The following is an 18,023-nucleotide window of genomic DNA, read 5'->3' as shown; positions in this document are numbered from 1 at the left end:
CATTGGCACAAACATGTTAAATTACTGGGAATACAGAACCAGGAGGTTTCAAGTTGCATTCATTTAAATACACTGTCTGAACACCACTTTGAGCAAGAGCAAAATTATAAATAAATGGTGTCATAATTGTATTTGTAATGGAAATCTTTAATGTACTAAGCCAGAATAAAGCATTCATTTCAAATAAAAGGAGTAGCCAACTTTATTCCTCTGTTAATTGCCACATGGACCAATTTCTTACCACACAGCATGTTGGCTATAAATCTCAACAAGCAGCTTTAAATTGCTGTTATTATTGCTCATCAAGACCAAATAATCCTGGATGGTGTTCAGGGAAGCTTCTGTAAGGTCTATCTCAAACAACTATTAATTCATCATTTCCATGGGGATGGAACTACAAGCAACAACCACCCACTCCTCCACTTTCTAAGTGGGAGGGGGCACAGAAAAGATGCAAAGAGACTGCAAAATGGGACTGACAAATAACTAACAAATTCTAGAGAAATCTCCTAGACTTCCAAGAAAGTCATGACTCATTCTGGAGATATTAAACTCCTAGAATACATAGAGCAGCCACGTCTGCAATTTCTCATTCCTAAGTGCTTCAGTATATTTTCAGAACTGCATATCCCATTTCTGGGGAGATGACAGAATAGTATTCCATAATGCAAGCAATGCTCATCCACATATTCATGTATCCTCTTACCTTGGATGCACTGGAGGGTTCCATCCTCAGCCCTTATTGTAAAGGTTTCACCTGGATTAACTTGAACGAAAAAGACCTGCAGAAAGAAGAAAAAAAAATTTGTTTCACTGTGATCTTCAAAAATTAATTTTCCCCAACACAAGTGTATTATCCTTTCTCTGCAAGAGGCGTGGACTGAACAGACTGGTACACTACATCTTTGGGTACCAGCAGGATGCAAGAGCAGGTAGAGATTTGAAGTCCACCTACTCGTCTACATTTCGAGAGCTGAAATAAAGATGTAACTTGGTGGTGCACAGGTGGGAATTATGGCTTTGGGATCCACACCAAACTCTTGAGAGTGTGTTTAACTTGGCCAAATGCTGATAGCTAAGGACATAAATCTTCAGATCATTGGCACACGAGAGCCAAGAGCACACGTAACAAACTTAAGGCAGCACCAACCCACGCTGGGATTTCAAGTTCACAGGAAGAGAAGTTTTTTTGCCGTGTAAGGGAAGTTGATTTGTTACATTTTTTAAAATTTATCCTTCAGTCTTACACATAGCAGATCTCAGTTAAGCAAAATCCATAGGCACACACACAGTTCAACAGCTGCATGCAGAACCAGCAATGAACTATTTATGTATTAACAAATATAATATTTTTTTAAATAATAAAAAGATCACCCCCGTCTCCCATTGCTGAATTCTGCAGATGATGGGAATGCTACAAACACCAGGAAGCACCACAATGTGTCCCAGTTCAGGGTATGTTATACACATCTTTATTCATTTTCCAGTGTCTGAAATCATGGGTTTAAAAGTTTTTATTTACATTTCTTTCTTTAATGGACAGTTTCACTGGGAACTAGTGACCATTTATCCCCTCATGCTGTTTGTGAAACTGTTACTAAAATACTTTAAACACACTTCTGCAAACCATGCATTGTCAGAAGTTCAATCAAGATATGAACTAAATTTTCAGATTATACCAAGATTAACCTAATTTTTTTTTTGGTGAAACCTTCCTCTTCAAATTTAGGTCTGGTCTTTACATTCTGGGATGTCTGCATGCAGAATTTAATCATTTTATCTGGAAAGACAGAATTTGAATTCATGTTGTGTTTCTGAATTCCTTAAACCAGATAATTATTACCTAAGTGACCTTTTGAATTACAGTAATCCTACAGAAACCCATTATTCCAGCAACAATTTTAAGGCACAAGCTGGGAATCAGAGAAATGACATATGAAAGCCATTATGTTGTCTGCAACTATCACTTCTCAGGGAGCACTGATCAGTGTGGATCTGATCCAGCATACAGAGTACAATAAATGGTTCAGAAAAGATAAGAGGCACAAAGCCATTCCATCCCTAATCTCCAAACAATCGACATTTAAGTGACAGCATTTAAGTGCTCTTTTGGTATGAATAGGCATGAATTATCCACAACAGGACATGGGCATCAGGTCAACAGAATCACAGAGCAAAGCAATGTCATCCGGCTTAAAAAACCCCAAAACAACCAACAAGCCAGAAACCAGAACACAAAGAAGCAAAGAATTATAAAAATATTCCATCAGCTTATTTGCATTAGATGTGTAAACCAACGGCTCTAAAGCTGGTTATTTACTAACGCATTCGATTAACATAAATCAGAAGACCTCGCACACCTTCACACCTTTGGAAGAGCTTGGTCCAGCTCCTCAAAATACAGACCCTAACCAGACTGAGGCCTCCTGCATGAAAAGCTCCACCTTTTTGTTAAAACATAGAGCTGAGTTTAACAGAAGATACAAGACTGACAGGGACTCCTCTGACTACACAACCCTATCACAGAGTTATCAGAAGGGACTGATTTACAAATTCCTGTCCAAGGAGTCTATCACCAGCCCAAGTGTCCACATTAGCATGCCTGCAACTGTCCTTTAAAAATAACTCCTTGTATTTCCACATTAAAAAAAGATTATATACCCAATAACAGCTGTTGCTTATGATAGTCAAAATGCAGTCGCATTATCCTTGCCTAATTCACACACTTTTTTAAAACAAACAAGTTGTTCCAGCAACAAATGAGTTTCCTGTAGGGCAGCAGCCACGAGGCTTCATCCCCCCCATCACGAGCCCATGGGCAGAGCCTGGGACTTATATATAGTAGCTTCTATTAAAATGTTATAGATATGGAAATAACTCCTTATTGACAGATGCTCAAATTAGCCACCTTTGGAGCAGAAGAAAACATTTACAGGCTGTTGCTGGGGGAAAGCAGTCATATCAAGAGCAAACAGGAATAGCCAACGTGTGACTGATGTGGGTCAACACTGGAGCAAGGGCTGGGTCCAGAGGACAGTCAGCACACCAGTACATGTAACTGGACTCACACCCAGGAGCAGTGATCAGGTTCCTCAGGCAAGATCCTCCACTTGCCCTGCACTGCAGGCAGATCCTTCCATCAGGCTGCAACCCAGTCCCAGCCTATCCCTTCCCAAAGCTGGGGAATAATCCAACCCATCACTCAACCCCCTCTGAACTCACCCCGTGCTGCACATGACAAGAGATTGCAACTGTGCTGCACATGACAAGAGATTGCAACTGCAGGGCACCGACCATACAGAGCTGAAGCCAAATCATTAAACCAGCACATACTGAGTATTATATATTGGCAATCTTCCAGCCAACTCCCCCAATTCTCCCCCAGTTTATCCCAGTTTCCTGGGACAAATAACATCCAGGCACACTGCAATTTCTTTTGTTTATACACACTAAGTATATAAAACTAATTCCGAGATTTACTTTTCCCCACGTCCTCATAAACAATAAAACCATATTCTGCAGCCTGAAAGGCAGCTTTTCTCTTCCCTTTCACACAAGAGATCTTCATGAGAACGCCTTGCCTCTAAAGCTTTTAATTAAAAATCTGAGGAAAGCAATAAAAAAGTGTAAAGATAACGTCTTCATTTTAATGAAAACAAACCCAGATGAACTTTAATTGCCCTACGGCTCTTCCAATATTAATCATCCTGAATATGCACATTTATGAGATGGCAACAGAGGAGAGAGAGCTTGAAGAGCCACTTGGAGCCCAGTGCTGGTCAGCAGCATCTCGAGGGTGGGGTTTGACATCCGAGGTCACTCCAGCCCAGCTTCAGTCCCTGGCCTCCTCCCATCCAAAAATCAGAGCTTGTGACAGCTGCAAGCAGGGCGTCAGCAGCACAGTCCCAAAGGCTTTTTCTTTTCCCTAAAAAGTACTTGGATGTTTAATTTAACAGTTTAATCCACCCGGTGCTAAAGCCCAGCCTTACCTGCTGCATCCTCAGAGAAAGTTTACTATTTCCATAATGCACTTCCTGCTTTTATTTGGCATTTCAGAATGTCATTACATTTTATCGAAAGCCATGTTTGTTGAGTGATGAATGTTTCTAAGTTGCATAGTTACTATAAATATTTACAATCCCACACAGTACATGCAGTCTAAGTTTTCATGACAAGCCAAGCACATGTCACTTGTGTCCCTCTTGTTCCCACTGTCTGTCTCTCGTGCCTACTGGGAGTTGGGAAAGAGACTAACAGACCTGCCCACAAAGCTAACACAGGCTTAAAGCTCAGGTTCAGGAATATATAAACTGAAAGAGAGCAGGTTAAAATTAGATTTTAGGAAGAAATTCTTCACCGTGAGGGTAGTGAGACACTGGAACACATTGCTCAAAGACGTTGTGGATGCCTCATCTCTGGGAGTGTTCAAAGCCAGGTTGGACGAGGCTTGGATCAACCTGGTCTAGTGGAAGGTGGCTGGAATGAGATGAGCTTTAAAAGGTCCCTTCCAACCCAAACAATTCTGTGATTCTATGATATAAAATTTATATATACTGTGGATAAACAGTCTAACACAAAGACAGAAATGTCACCTGATAGGGACCAAAGGGCATATGCTATTATCTACTTTTTTGTGTCCTGTTGGTTTACTTATGCAAGTGTTTAGGCACACAGAAGAAAACTCACTCTCAAGTCAGGCCATCACCTCCCAGCTGCTTTGTGGGCCCTCATCTGTGAGCACAGGTGAGCCAGCGAGTAGGACAACATTCAGCTGCCTCCATGTGATGCAATACAGTCCCCATATAAAATATTTCCCCTTCCTGAGAAGGACCACGGCCATAGCATTTTCCTTGCTATGGTCAAACAGCCCCTTGCACTGCTGTGGCTTATTAAAACCCTCCCTTAAGCATTTTCCATGTGGTGAATTTTCCCTTCCCTGTTTAGATGTATCATGCTTCATACAACTGGGGAGCATGGCATCATAGGCACCCCCTGGGATCCAGCCACGGGTTCCTCACAAACACTTTAAATCATAAGAATTTACTGTATTTACAATTTCTACAGTGCAAATCTTTTGGAATACATTGCATCTTTGGGGAAAAGAAGAAACCAAACAACACCAAAAAACGAAACAGTCGCTTGGATCTGTACTGTATTCTACTTTAAAAAAAACTGTGCCCCAGATCCCAGTGAATTTCCACATCCATTCCACAGGAAGGTCCAAAGAATTCTGGGTGGAATACTCTTCTTAGTAACACAGTTCTCCTCAGGCACATGGGAGTGGAAAGAATAAATACTTTCAGTCTCTCTTCAGTAAGAAAAAAAACCAGGGAACACACTACATCTTAAAAAATAAAACACTGACTTTTGAAAACTAATTAAACAGTATTTTATTAAAAACTAATAACAGTGTTCTGGGCTCAATCTTTTTTTTGATAGGACAAAAAACAGAGGCATGAAAAGAGGCATGAAGCAATTCAGTCAGTTTACCTTGAGTGCTCTCGATAGCAAAGCCCATAAGTGACAGATTCTGAACCTCCTAATTTATGACACGTTAAACACATGCCAAAAAAGCAGTATAAATAAAACAAATATATAATTCAAGAAACCCTGAAGAAGTAACTGTACATTCTGGCAGGAAGTTCATTCACTCAGCTCAGATGCTGTGATACAGTTCAAACACTTGCAAGGTGCACAGAGTTGTGCTACAGGGAAGTACCAAATCTTATTCCTGATTCAGACTGACTCTTGTCTCCCTCGTTTAAAGCATGTGACCCCAAAAGATGAGAACAAGCACATCCAGCACTATGCACAGTGCCTGAGCTCCAGCCAAATGGTGAAAACACAGAGCTGGTAAAACACACCTTTACAAAGATCAGACAAGCAGAAAACTTGCTACACCTTTGCAGGCACAGTGAGTAAACCCAGCTGAAATAAAACTTCACACATTACATCTCCCAACATTCTGTACAGATGCGCTGTAGCACAGCTAGCTGCCCCTCCACTTTTTACTACAACCTTTTTAGAGCTTGCAGTGGAGTACCTACAGGAAAGCATTGAAATTCTTAGACCAAAAGGTTAATTATCGCTCCCTGAATCCCCAAAGGAGTTACAAGTGGATTAAAAGCAGAAACAGAGTAAGCAGCAGCTCTGGAAGGGACATGAAAGCATTAAATACAGTCAGCAGTAGTGGAAATAAAGTGTGGGAAACTGAAAAAAAAAAGTTAGTGTTAAAAATGCCATTTTGGGTAGTCTAGGGAAGAGACTCAAGCAGGCAGAGACATTCCTCGCCCTGCCCTGTACAGCTCTGCAGCACTTACCCTCAGGAAGATAGAGCAAATGAACATTCCCATGCAACTGCCTTACACTGCAGGACTGTTCACTGGCAGAACTGCATTTTGCATCCCTCTCCAGCTGGCTGCTGGCAAAGCCAAGGTGTTTCACCAGCTCCAGTCTTTCTTCTACATATTTAAGAATGGGTCTTTTGAGAAAGGTCTTTTGAGAAAGGGCTTTTCTCTGGAGCTCAGCATTTCCAACACAGCTCACAGCACAGCTCTATCGTGCTGGCACGGCTGAGGCTCCACAAATCCAGTAACACATAAGGGTGAGCAACAGCAAGTGTGCCCAGAGCATCCCATCAGACCCTCCATTCTGTCAGCTCCAAGGCACAAGGCACTGATCTCCCTGCTGGCCACACTGCAGCCTGGAAAACTCCACATGTCTCATCTCCCATCAGCTCAGCTGTGGTGCTTTCTAATAGAGACTGTACTTACACCCTGTAAAAGCACACGTCCTCCTAAAACTAGCACCTCTTTATGGAGTAATATAAGCCATCTTTCTAAGGAAGTCATTTCTATGAGAGTCTATCCTGAAGGCTGTTCCTGCCTTGCAAGTGACTAAGATAAATCTCTTTCAAACACTTAACATTCACTTCTACTTCGTAATAAATCATGTTAAGAACATTTAACATAGTTCCATTTGCAAGATCAAAGCATTTATTCCAATTTAATTCCATTTTAGAACTGTACTTTTAAAAAGCAAAGACATCAACTAAAGCTTCAGGAATAAGATGAAAATGATAAAGCACAAAGGTAGTTAAGCTTTGCAACTGATGAGGGCACATCCAGATTAGAAGCCAAAAAAGTCTCACTGGAAAACTGGTATTCCAGCTACAAGCACTTAAAGAGATAAGGTGATGAGGTCTAAAAGCATCATCCAGCAAACATTTAAGCAGAAGAGGGACCTGGCCCAGAACTGTTCTGCTGAGTCACATTCGCACAGCACAGCAAAAGCAAGCAGCAATGTGCTTCCAGTGCACCAGCAGTTCTTTTTACTGCAAAACATTAGCTGAGAAACTACTTTAAAGGCAACAGAGGCATCTGCCAAGCAAGGCTGCTGAATCATCAAGGATGGGGAAACTGAAAGACTGGGCTTAGAGCCCCATCTCAAAGGAGGGTTCAGAACACTTCACTTATTCTTTCTGAAGGACCTACAGGACAGTCTGACCTCATAAATGGTTTCCAGAAAGGAGGAAAGCATGTATTTAAAGAACAATTATCCTATCCTATAAGATTGTTCTTTCACTTAAGCATATTAATATTAGACTTGATAAATACAATCATTAAAACCTTTCTTTACTATTTTTTCAAGTCAAAGCACACTGCACAGAAATTACTTTAAAAAAAAAAATCACAGCAATGAAAATTTACATCATAATTAGAATCCAGATAACCAAACAGCCTTCGAAGTTTACAAGGAAAGTGTAAATTATTCTTCTTATTGAGGTTGCTCTAGCTCAAAATGCAGCTTGGAAGGAGAATGAGAGGTAAGACAATGACATTTTACATTGATTCGAGAAGGACAGCTTGCTTCTACCTTCACCAAAATATTTTGCTGAAATGTCTCACATCAGGAGGGAACCAAATTGAGTAACACAGAAAAACTGCTAGGATAGATGTTCTACAAAGAGAAACCTTAACCCCAATGACATGTTTGCAAAGCTACCACCTATCAGCTTGAACCTCCAGGCTGTAACCCAGCATGAGGGCATCATTAGGGTCCTATGATCATTCTACCAACTTCTGATTGAGCTTATGAGAGAATATCTCCCAGAAAAAAAAATTAAAGCAACTGTAAACTTACCTTCCTTCAAAAACCCCACTCAAAATTCACGTCTGCTTCTTATAATGAAGCACAGGGTAGTACACAGGCCTGCTGGGATCAGCACATTCAGGTAAGCCAAGAATAGCAGACAGCACTGCTATTCTCCATTTCTTTCCTGCTTCCCTTTTTTCCAATCTCAGCATTTTTAAGATCTTAAAATCTCATCACAGATACTGTGAGATGCCTGGACAAGTGTTAGCACAAGTAGATCATAAGACTAACTTTCCGTAAAGCCCGCAAATATGCAGCACTTACAGACATTATTTCAATCCCATTATTTTTACTTCAATGAACACACATGCAAATAAACACATTCAATTTAATGGTCCACTTCAAGCATTGTTTTTAATGTCTTTTTCAGTGCAAAGGCAGAGCTCTGCGTCCCAGGAAATACTGTGCCCTCCCTAGCGCTAAGGAAAGCCATCTTCCCAAGTTTTAAAAATCCCTTGTTGGCCCACAAGTAGTTCATTTAAACCAGCCAAGCTCACTGACCTGCTGTGATGCATCCCCATTCACGATGTGAGGCATCATGGCTACCTCCCCGTTCAGCAACGGCGGCAGCTCCAGCGGGATTTGGTCGGTCATCATCATTGTGACGTACATTCATGGAGAATTTTCCTCAACGGACTTCCTACAAGGAAAAAAAAAAAAACAAAACAGCAGTTAAAGACCCTGGAAAAAAAAAAAAACACAAACACTTGCATTTCAGGAGGTCGTTTTGCCATCAAGCAACTTAAGCAGGACCCCTTGTTTTGCATCAGGATGGCACACGGGAACTCACGGCTCTGAACAGAGGTTTTAAGTGGTGGATCAAAAGCACAGAAAGTCAAACTTCCATGCAAGACTTCCAGAAACCAACTAGCCAGAATTCCACTCTTTCCCACTATTATAATCCTCAGCCCTCACCACAGGTAAAATTCTGAGACACTTTGAGAGAGCTTTGCTGTTCTCCTAAAAATCAGCATCCTGCTTGCTACCACAGCTCTCAGAACTACATCACTCCCATGATTAAGATGTTACAGCAGTTTCACTCAATAGCCACACTTCAAAGCCAAACACCTTCATTTTCTTTCTAGGGCCTTGTAAAGAGCATGAACTGCCACTACAACACAAAAAGCAGGCACCTGACTTGCATTTAATCATGATCTAAAGGATTAAGGCTTCTGCTGGAGCGGGAGGGACAGCACATCCCCATGCTCTGAACACCCTGTGCTAGACAGAGAACAACAGAAAATGACGATCTCACTTAAGGATTTGTGAAAAATCACACATCACTTCCAGCACACCCTCCCCCTTCCCAGCTAACTGGTGTGATATGTGAGCATCACTAAAACCACAAGAAGCTGCCTTGTAAAAACAAGTCTTAATTCAGCATTAAGGGTACCATCATGCTGGTTTACAAGGCAATAATCCAGCTCTAGTGAATAAAACGGATGATCTCATCACATAGTTTATCTAGACTTCTGCACAAGAACTAAGCAAAGCACCCTCACGTGTCCAGTGCTGAGCAGGCATACTCCTTAGTACCCCTCATGCCAGAGAATCCCAAAGTCCTCCAGAGTAATTTCCTATACATCCTAAATTCAAATTAGAAAAAGAATATGCTGTGACTTAGGTGGCAGGTGACAGCCAGGTATTCAGCTGGCACAAGACCAACAGAGTAAAGAGAGGGGATCTTTTGCCAAAGAGCAACAGGGAAATCCCAGCTCATAAGAAAAGTGTTGTGGGAGCCATAAACCAGGAGTATAATTCATTTGCTCCAGAGGGGATGAAGGACTGAGCCAACCTCATGAGGGTTGGAGCATGTGGTTCCACAGACACAGCATCCTGCAAACCTTACATCCCTGTACCTGTTTGGCACCCAGGTGCTGCCAGGTTTTAAATTTTTTAAAATTTTTAGTTTAATGACTAAATTGATAGTTGAGTTGATATAAACTGCCTTCATTTTCATCAACCACTTCCAGAGCTCATTGCAATCCCATCACCTGCACAACCACTTAAAGATCAGAAACATCAGCCTGACCAGGAGATGCTCCTCCAGCTCCTGAAAAGGACCACTTGTGTGATTTAAAAGTGACAGCAGTGCCCACATGGACTGAATCACATCTATCCTTTCATTGTTATCACGCAGGCCCCTTCACATCTAAGTAGAACCAGAAGACTAAAAGTGCATTTGTTTCTCAGAAGATAAGCAAACCTGGTCCTGTCACCTGCAGCCACACAGCTTGAGACCAGCATTTTAATTGAGTACCAAATTTAGAACAACTCTCACAGCTCTTTCTGGTGTTTTATTTGTATGAAAACACCACTTTTCTAATCATCACTTCACCGAGATATAAACAAAGGCAATGTATTATTATCCACCCTTAAACTAAATCCCTTCTTTTATCTAAGACTCAGTTACAGGACAGAAGTTCAAAATGCTTGAGACACAGTTGTTAAAGAACACAATGTTCACAGGAGCTATTTTAAACCCATATGGAGCAGGCCCCTCTCCTCCAAATAAGTGACACGTTCATCTGAAATGAAAGCCCAGATTTGAAAGCCCCGGCTTTAACAGAGTTTAAGCATCACACTGATGCTATTTTCTTGAGGAAAAAAAAAAGAAAGCCAGACTGTAGCTTGAAGCTACATATTTTCCTAGTAATATTTCCATTCCAGGCACAACAACCAATATGTTGACATTTATTTGCGACATGTCATTATTTAAAGTTTTACAGCTGCATTCCTTTTGCTTTATTAATGGTTTGTCACTACAGCCGTGTCTACACTTGCCTCACTTGAAAGGGAAAAAAAATAAGGAAAATAAATAAAAGGGCTTCCTGTATTTGTCAGGTCTGGTATGACCCCACCAGAGACGATGCCAGCAGCAGCACTGGCTAAAAGGCATAGTTGGCTACTGGTAGGGTTTTTTGCAGTATTTCACTGCAGGCAGACTTAGGTGAGACGGGGTTAAGACATCTACCGTGAGACTGGTAGACTTCACTCCAAAGCCAAACCCTTTGGAAACAGGGCTCACACCACATACTTTTTGAGCTTATTTGCTCATCCATCCTACTTAAAACAGATTTATTAGCCTTGCTTTCACACTCCTCCTAAAACCTAGCGTTCCTCTACCTCAGCGGATGCAAAGTTGATTAATACAAAGAAGGTGAGGTCTGAACACAAGCAGCTTCTTTTTCCTGCAAATTCAGAACATCGACGGAAGAAAACACCAGACAAGGACTCAAAGAGCCAGGTCACATTCCAGGATATGAAAACTCTTCCTTAGCTAAAATATGAACTGCCAAATACTAACCCACAGATTTTTTTTCAGGTACTAACTCAAATTTGGGGTTTTGTCTAGAAAGCTGACTATATTTAAATTTTAAAGAGATATTTCCTGTACGTCTACATTCCCTAGGTTTGGCTGGGACGCACCACAGCAACGCCAGCGTGGAGCAATAGGCTTCATCTCCTTCTCTAGTTACCTCCAGGAATATGGAAATCACAGTTTCCCATATTGCTGTAGAGCTAGAAAGAAATAACCATCCAAGTTTGATGTCTCTGTCCCCAATCAAACTTGCAAATCATTTGATGTTTGCAAGTCACCGTTGCAAACCTGATTTTGAATTCAGTACTGCAGCCTTCTGCTGATCCCTGAGATGACTGTTTCCTTGAATTAATTCAATATGTGAATTAGTAATACATAAATTAGTTGCACATGGCACTGGAGAGAAAACTAAAACACACAGAGGAACAAAGTGTAACTATCTAAAACCCCATGTCCATGTATGGTCAATTAACATGACCTAATAGGTTATGTCAGAGTTCTCCTGAAATTCCAAAAGCAGTGTGAACCACATCAAGGTACTCAGTTCTAGTTTTCCTAGAAGGTTTTACCCATGCTATTAATAGGGCTAGAAGCCAAGAACATTTTTCTTCTGTGATTTTCTTCCTATCTTCTGTCTTTTACAACACCACAGAACCTCTTCCAGCCATGGCACACTAATTCGGAGAACCTGGCAGAAGCAAGAGGAGTTCTGAATATTCAGTCCTGTGACCACTCTCTGCAAAGGCTCAATTTTTATTTCCCTGCAGCAGACCATTAAGAGGTACTGAACAAAGTGTTCTGCTTTTTTATCACAATCATCTGGAATTACAAAAGTTGTACTACAAGGACAGACAGCTTTCCAATGCTGAGTAGAGCCACATACCCTGGTTTATTTAATATGCAACAAAAATCCAGTGCTAAACACACATTTCATTCATGCAGTGCTTGCTTATATGTATTCTGTCTGATTAGAAAAGAACACACTACATAAAGAGTAACTCCTCATTCAATCCTAGTGTTACTAGAGGAAAGATTTGAAATGCACACAGTATAAACTAAAAAAGGAAGAATTTTCTTTTTCCAGCCTAAAAACATCCTTACCACCTCAGCATGATGAAGTTCATAGACAGTGCACACACAGGGTTACACAGTCTAACAGAAGATCCTTTCTACCATTACATACATACATATTAAAAAGTATGTACTGTATGAGCCCCTTTGATCTCTTACACAGTGGCTGATGCACTGACCAGAGAAGTAATCCAACCCAGCATGAACCTCCTTGGTACTTGACTACCATGGGAAAAGCTAGTTCAGGTGTGACATGAAAAACCAACTACACCTCACTGACCCTCAAACACTCATGTTGTTATAACTGGGACAAAAAACAGGAGTTCCTTAAAATGTTTTTGCCATGGTTAAAAACCATGTACAGAATTATGGGTCCCACCTGGCACCACTGAGAAGTCAAACATGGCTTTAAAAACACAGGCCTCAAAAACGGGGAAGACTCAAATATTTCTAGAAGAAAAACCACTTTGGAAAAGAAAGACAATGAAATACAATGAGGATTTTAAAAATCCTTTAGTATTCACAGGAGCCATTACCTGCAGCACATGTTAGTCTCCCATAAAGAAAAATAATCTTGAAACCATCTGTTATTTTACAGGAGTTTGTATGTGCTATGGAAGAACTGTTGTCAAAGTCTGGTATGTCAAATCATGTCACTGCTGGTTATTATACAGCTGAAGAAATGGGTGCTTTTTCAGGGATATTTTGAACAATCTTTTGAGCAAGACAGAAAAATAACTAGGAAAAAACTGTCAGTACGTACAGATGGCGTATAAATATAAACATATTTGTACATACACATACTCAAACACTAAGGATTTAATATGGGTCTATGACCCACCGGGAAGGCTCCAAACGAGCAGTGCTTCCTCTGCACATTCCTGTTTATGTTGGTGTTTGTGTGCAAGAGATAAGAGAGCTCACACACTGCCCCGCTTGCTTATTGTATTTCGTACAGCACACGCTGAAGTTTAAGATTTAATTAAAACATACATAACAATTATATTTTCACTGAAAAGCAGAGCAGTAAATAGAGCTGCTTTCAAGAGACTCCTGCCATGGCTTGCCACTCCAATTCAAAGAGGAGTGGTAATAATTGTTCATGTAGAAAAGCCTCTTGAGACATGAGCAGTACCTGGAGGTATGTGCACAGATGGTTGGTCAAGGCACAAACAGTCTGGAATTTGTCTTGTCTGCTGTGCCTTCATTAGTTTAGTTAAATCACATCCGTTTGAAGGGGGACTGAAACCTGAACGCATTCTTTCCCTGTTTAATTGCAAACACGGTAGATTAGTTTGGAAGCATCCAAACAGACGGGCTTCTTCATAACAATTTTGAAGAAATACATGCAATTCTAAAAATCTGTTATGACAAAAGAAAACAGATTAGAGGGAACACATACCCACAAAGCCACTGGCATTTTATGCGAGGTAGTGAAATGCCTGCTGCTTGCTCTCTGTGCCATTTCAGACACAGGGACACCAAGAGCCGGATCCTACCTCCAGCAAGCTGAAAAGCATAAACATCCTCTCAAAACTTAACCACTGTAATTAATCAGTGGGTTTATTCCCCTCTAGTTTATTTTAAATAACAACACATTTCAATGTCCACAGTACATTCCATCTCTGAAAACAGAACTACCAGCAGTATTCACAATACTATACAGGATCAAGGAAAGCTAGCCTTGGTTTTCCCCCACAGTGGTGTGAGATTCCCAAGGCAGCAATCCAGAGGGTAATTATATGATGATTTTCAGTAGTTTGCATTTATTTAGAACTAAAATTTGACCTCAAGTTTTCCAGGCTTGAAACTCCATCATCACAAACAACAGCAGTTTTGCAACATAACCAGCTGCATGCCCCTCATTGGAAATGTTTGTCATTTAGGAACAGAAAAACTGCTAAGAATTGGTTCCTAGCCTAACCTTAGGAAGAAATGGAATAACCAAGTAACTTCAAACACGTACCAGAAATGAGCATCAGGAATGGGGAGATCAGGTCAAACAGCATCATGCAGGAGAGTCTTATTTCACAAGGCAAGTATAACTAATCAACAGATAATAGCTCTGATGAAATACTGGAATAAAGCAAGCTGGCACACAAAGGAGTCTTTTACCAAAGGAAAACTTTGCCCCACTAGCGGTTTTTCCCCTGGTTTTCCAGAGGGAAATCTTGTGAAAACTCGTGTAGGAAAAGCCAACCCACTCTCCTCCCACCCCACCCACGGCTGGGGTGTGCACGTGCCTGAAGGCAGTCAAGACTTGTGTGAAAACCTAATGGAACTAGATTTACGGGAATAAAATAGGGGTGAAACAGATCTCTAAAATTCTTACTAGGCTTATATTAGCTACGGCTGAGCAGAAAGCCACGGGCAGAAGAGCTAATCCAATGGTTCCACAGCACTCTCACTTTTGCAAATAGTATTAGAGCAGGAAATTCATCTGCTGCTCAAAATCAATTCTAAAACATGCAAACACACCACGGCTAAAGCCTGCACCACTGGCAGGAGAGCAAGCTGCACAGAGAGACAACTTGGATACAATTCACTCACCATTTGGGTTTTCTTTGCTTTTTGTTCAATCTGAACGTTAGCTTAATAATTTTTGCTATTTATATTTCTTTCCTTCTTCTTTCTCACACCTTTCTTTCCTCACCTTCCTCCATATTAATCATAATGGATAAAGGGGACTCACGAGGGATGTAGTTGCAAAAATAGAGAAGTTTTCAGGCACACAGGTCTCACAATTTCATAGCACTTCTTCCAAGCAGCCAAAGGCTGAGGTTAACTCTTCTTAAACACCGGTGGCCAATTATTTTTTCCATTATTTTTAGTGTTGTCCTTTCTGGCACAAGTTGCTTTAAATAGCAACTACTTCAAAATTTTTTTACAGAATTTACTTTATGCACTTCCAAAACACCAGCAGCAATTAAACATTTCAAACTAATTTTTTCTTTCTTGTCCAGCCTCAGAGACATTTGAGTTAGAGTGTTCTGGATGCTGATGAATTGCCAGCTGTACAACACACCACTACCTGCACTCAATCTCTGTACTTTTCTAGAAGACCACAATCCACATCAAACAGGATGAACATGAAGCAGGAAGAGATTTAAATTAAATATTAAAAAGAAATTCTTCCCTGTGAGAGTGGTGAGGCCCTGAAACAGGTTGCCCAGAGAAGCTGTGGCTGCCCCATCCCTGGAAGTGTCCAAGGCCAAGTTGGATGGGGCTTGGAGCAACCTGGTCTAGCAGAAGGTGTCCCTGCTCATGGCAGGGGGTGGGAATGAGATAAGCTTTAAGGTTGACTTTCTGATTCTATGATGACATAATCCTCTCCAGCAGCAAACACAAAGCTCTCCCAGCTGTGATCCCCCACATGCCAAGGACACAAGTGGAGGATGACAATGCCCTGAGAGCCTCCATCCCACAGCACAAACTAGTCCCCTAAAGGCAAAGCGCCATTCTGTGCAACAGAGACAACACTGCACACTTTGTAACTACATGATCACCCTTTTAAGGTTCTCTACACTCTGTACTGGCTCTGACAAAAACAATTTGCAAATGAAATTCACACCATCAGCTTAAACTTGATTGGAATAACCTGCAATTTGCTTGAAACAATTTGTGTGAGAACAACACCTTTCCATCCAGACCTACATCTGTCATCAATTTGGGCCCTGATCCTGTAAACGTTTGCACCAGGGTATCTCTTTATGTTCTCTTAATAGTTTTATTAAGTACTGAACTCCCCTAGATCAGGGCTGCAACCCCATGTATGTGCCCAAGGACATGGGCAAAACCCCTACCCAAAGAGTAGTTCTTGCACAAAGGTGCAAGTCAGATAAGCCACAGGAATGCTTGATCTGTTTGCTTTCTCCCTCCATTTAATAGCCAGAGTATTAATCATGGTTTCAGGCTGATAAGCACAGCATTTGTCGATAAATACCCTCCCCTTCAACTCTGCTCTCTCAAATAATCATCTCTCTGCAATAATATCACAAAGACCTCGGTTATCTCTTCTGCAGTTCCTGTGCAGCGAGGAACCTACTGGAATCAACGGGGTGGGGATTATTTATTTTTTTTACCACTAATTAAACCACACAAAAAAAAAAAAAGGCTATCTATGCTATCGATCTGCAGCGCTTGAAAAGCACGCATACCAAACTCCATCTCCAACCAGGTCTCAGCACACCTTTGTGCAACACAAACTTCTGTTGTCGCCATTCACGGCTAACCTGACTCCGGGCTGACGCTGCGCTGACAAAGTGGCTCATTGTGTTATTGTGGGAAAGCGCTTCGGAGAGATCTCCCATTCAGCCCCGGGATTCAAGAACAGGCATTCACACGGAGCGGCCGCTGCCAGGGAGCACCTCTGGATGGCTGCCGGAGAAGTTTCTCATGTAGGAGGAAAGTTGAGACCGCTGTTATCACCGTGCTCGCAGGATCCAAGTGCTTGAACTGCATTATTAACAAGGAAACCAACCCCAAACCCGCTGCCCAAACCCCATCACTCCGGAACTTTTCAGCATCAGGAGAAAGAGTTAGAAGTTTTGTTACACCATCCATCACTTTCACAGAACATTGAAAACTCCTGCAAATTTTACTTCACTCTTCTGAACTACTTCACGAAAATTAAGACTACCTATGAAGGCTTCTCTAAATTTGAGATAGGCAGGAATTTATATTAAAAAAAAAAAAAAAAGGCCCATAACCCACCAACAAAAAAGAAATCACACACGCAAAAATCAAATCATTGTTCCATACAACTATTGAGTAATTTTCATATCCAGGACCTTACAAGAAAGAAGCCTCTCCTACTCCAGGTATCTGATTTTTATCTCCAATGATAACAAAGCATCAAGGAATCAAAACCACTGAATCTTTAAACACAGAGTATTAAGGGGGAGTTGTTTTCTTTAAGGTGGGAAGACAAAGGGTCTCTATCTAGACAGAAAATACTGTGCTGAATATGCCACCTGCTGCAGCTATAAAGCTCAAGTCATCTATTAAATGGTTTAAAAGGGAAAACCTTTGGGGTTTGTTATCTGTCTGAAGTGGGGCACAGTTTGTAACACAGACTGAAGGAGAAATGAAATTCTGTTGGTACAGCAGGGGCAGTCCAGTGAGGTCACCACCACTCAGGTGATCTGTATGCAATTTAATTCTGGATCCTCACCCTTCTCAGCTAATTCCCACTCTCTGCCAAATCATTCAGGCAATGGAAAGATGAAAATTATTCTCAATAAAAATAAATTGGTATTGTGCTTTGATAATCATAAACACAGTGAAGTACTGGACAGCTTGTATTCAGGACCTGGGAAACCAACAGCACTGAAAACTACACCAAGCCCAGCAGTGCTGGTTGAAAGGCAGTCTCATGGCTTGGTGCCAGGGGGATGGATGCTCTTCACGCCCTGGGTGCAGTCAAGAGGCAGCAGCGCCAATCCTACTAGTTGTAGGAGTTACTCATTACTAAGTT

General features: G+C 41.2%; 1 protein-coding gene across 2 annotated transcripts in view; it reads right to left on the bottom strand.

Annotated features, from left to right (window-relative positions):
- The window catches only part of FNDC3B (fibronectin type III domain containing 3B), a 191,757-nt gene that overhangs the window by 145,270 nt on the left and 28,464 nt on the right, over positions 1-18,023 (bottom strand). For both annotated transcript variants that reach the window (XM_051781696.1, XM_051781697.1), the window contains exons 2-3: positions 8,656-8,794; positions 707-782 (exon numbers count right to left, since the gene is read on the bottom strand). In XM_051781696.1, coding sequence (XP_051637656.1) covers positions 707-782; positions 8,656-8,766 — 187 coding nt within the window. In that variant the 5' untranslated portion in view covers positions 8,767-8,794. The remainder of the gene's footprint in view (positions 1-706; positions 783-8,655; positions 8,795-18,023) is intronic.

The sequence above is a fragment of the Manacus candei genome, unplaced genomic scaffold (genome assembly GCF_025592945.1).
Source record: "Manacus candei isolate 608988 ecotype Guabito, Panama unplaced genomic scaffold, ASM2559294v1 h1tg000015l, whole genome shotgun sequence".
Taxonomy (NCBI): Eukaryota; Metazoa; Chordata; class Aves; order Passeriformes; family Pipridae; genus Manacus; species Manacus candei.
Note: the sequence above shows the minus strand (reverse complement) of the source record. Positions and strands in the feature narration are given on the sequence as shown.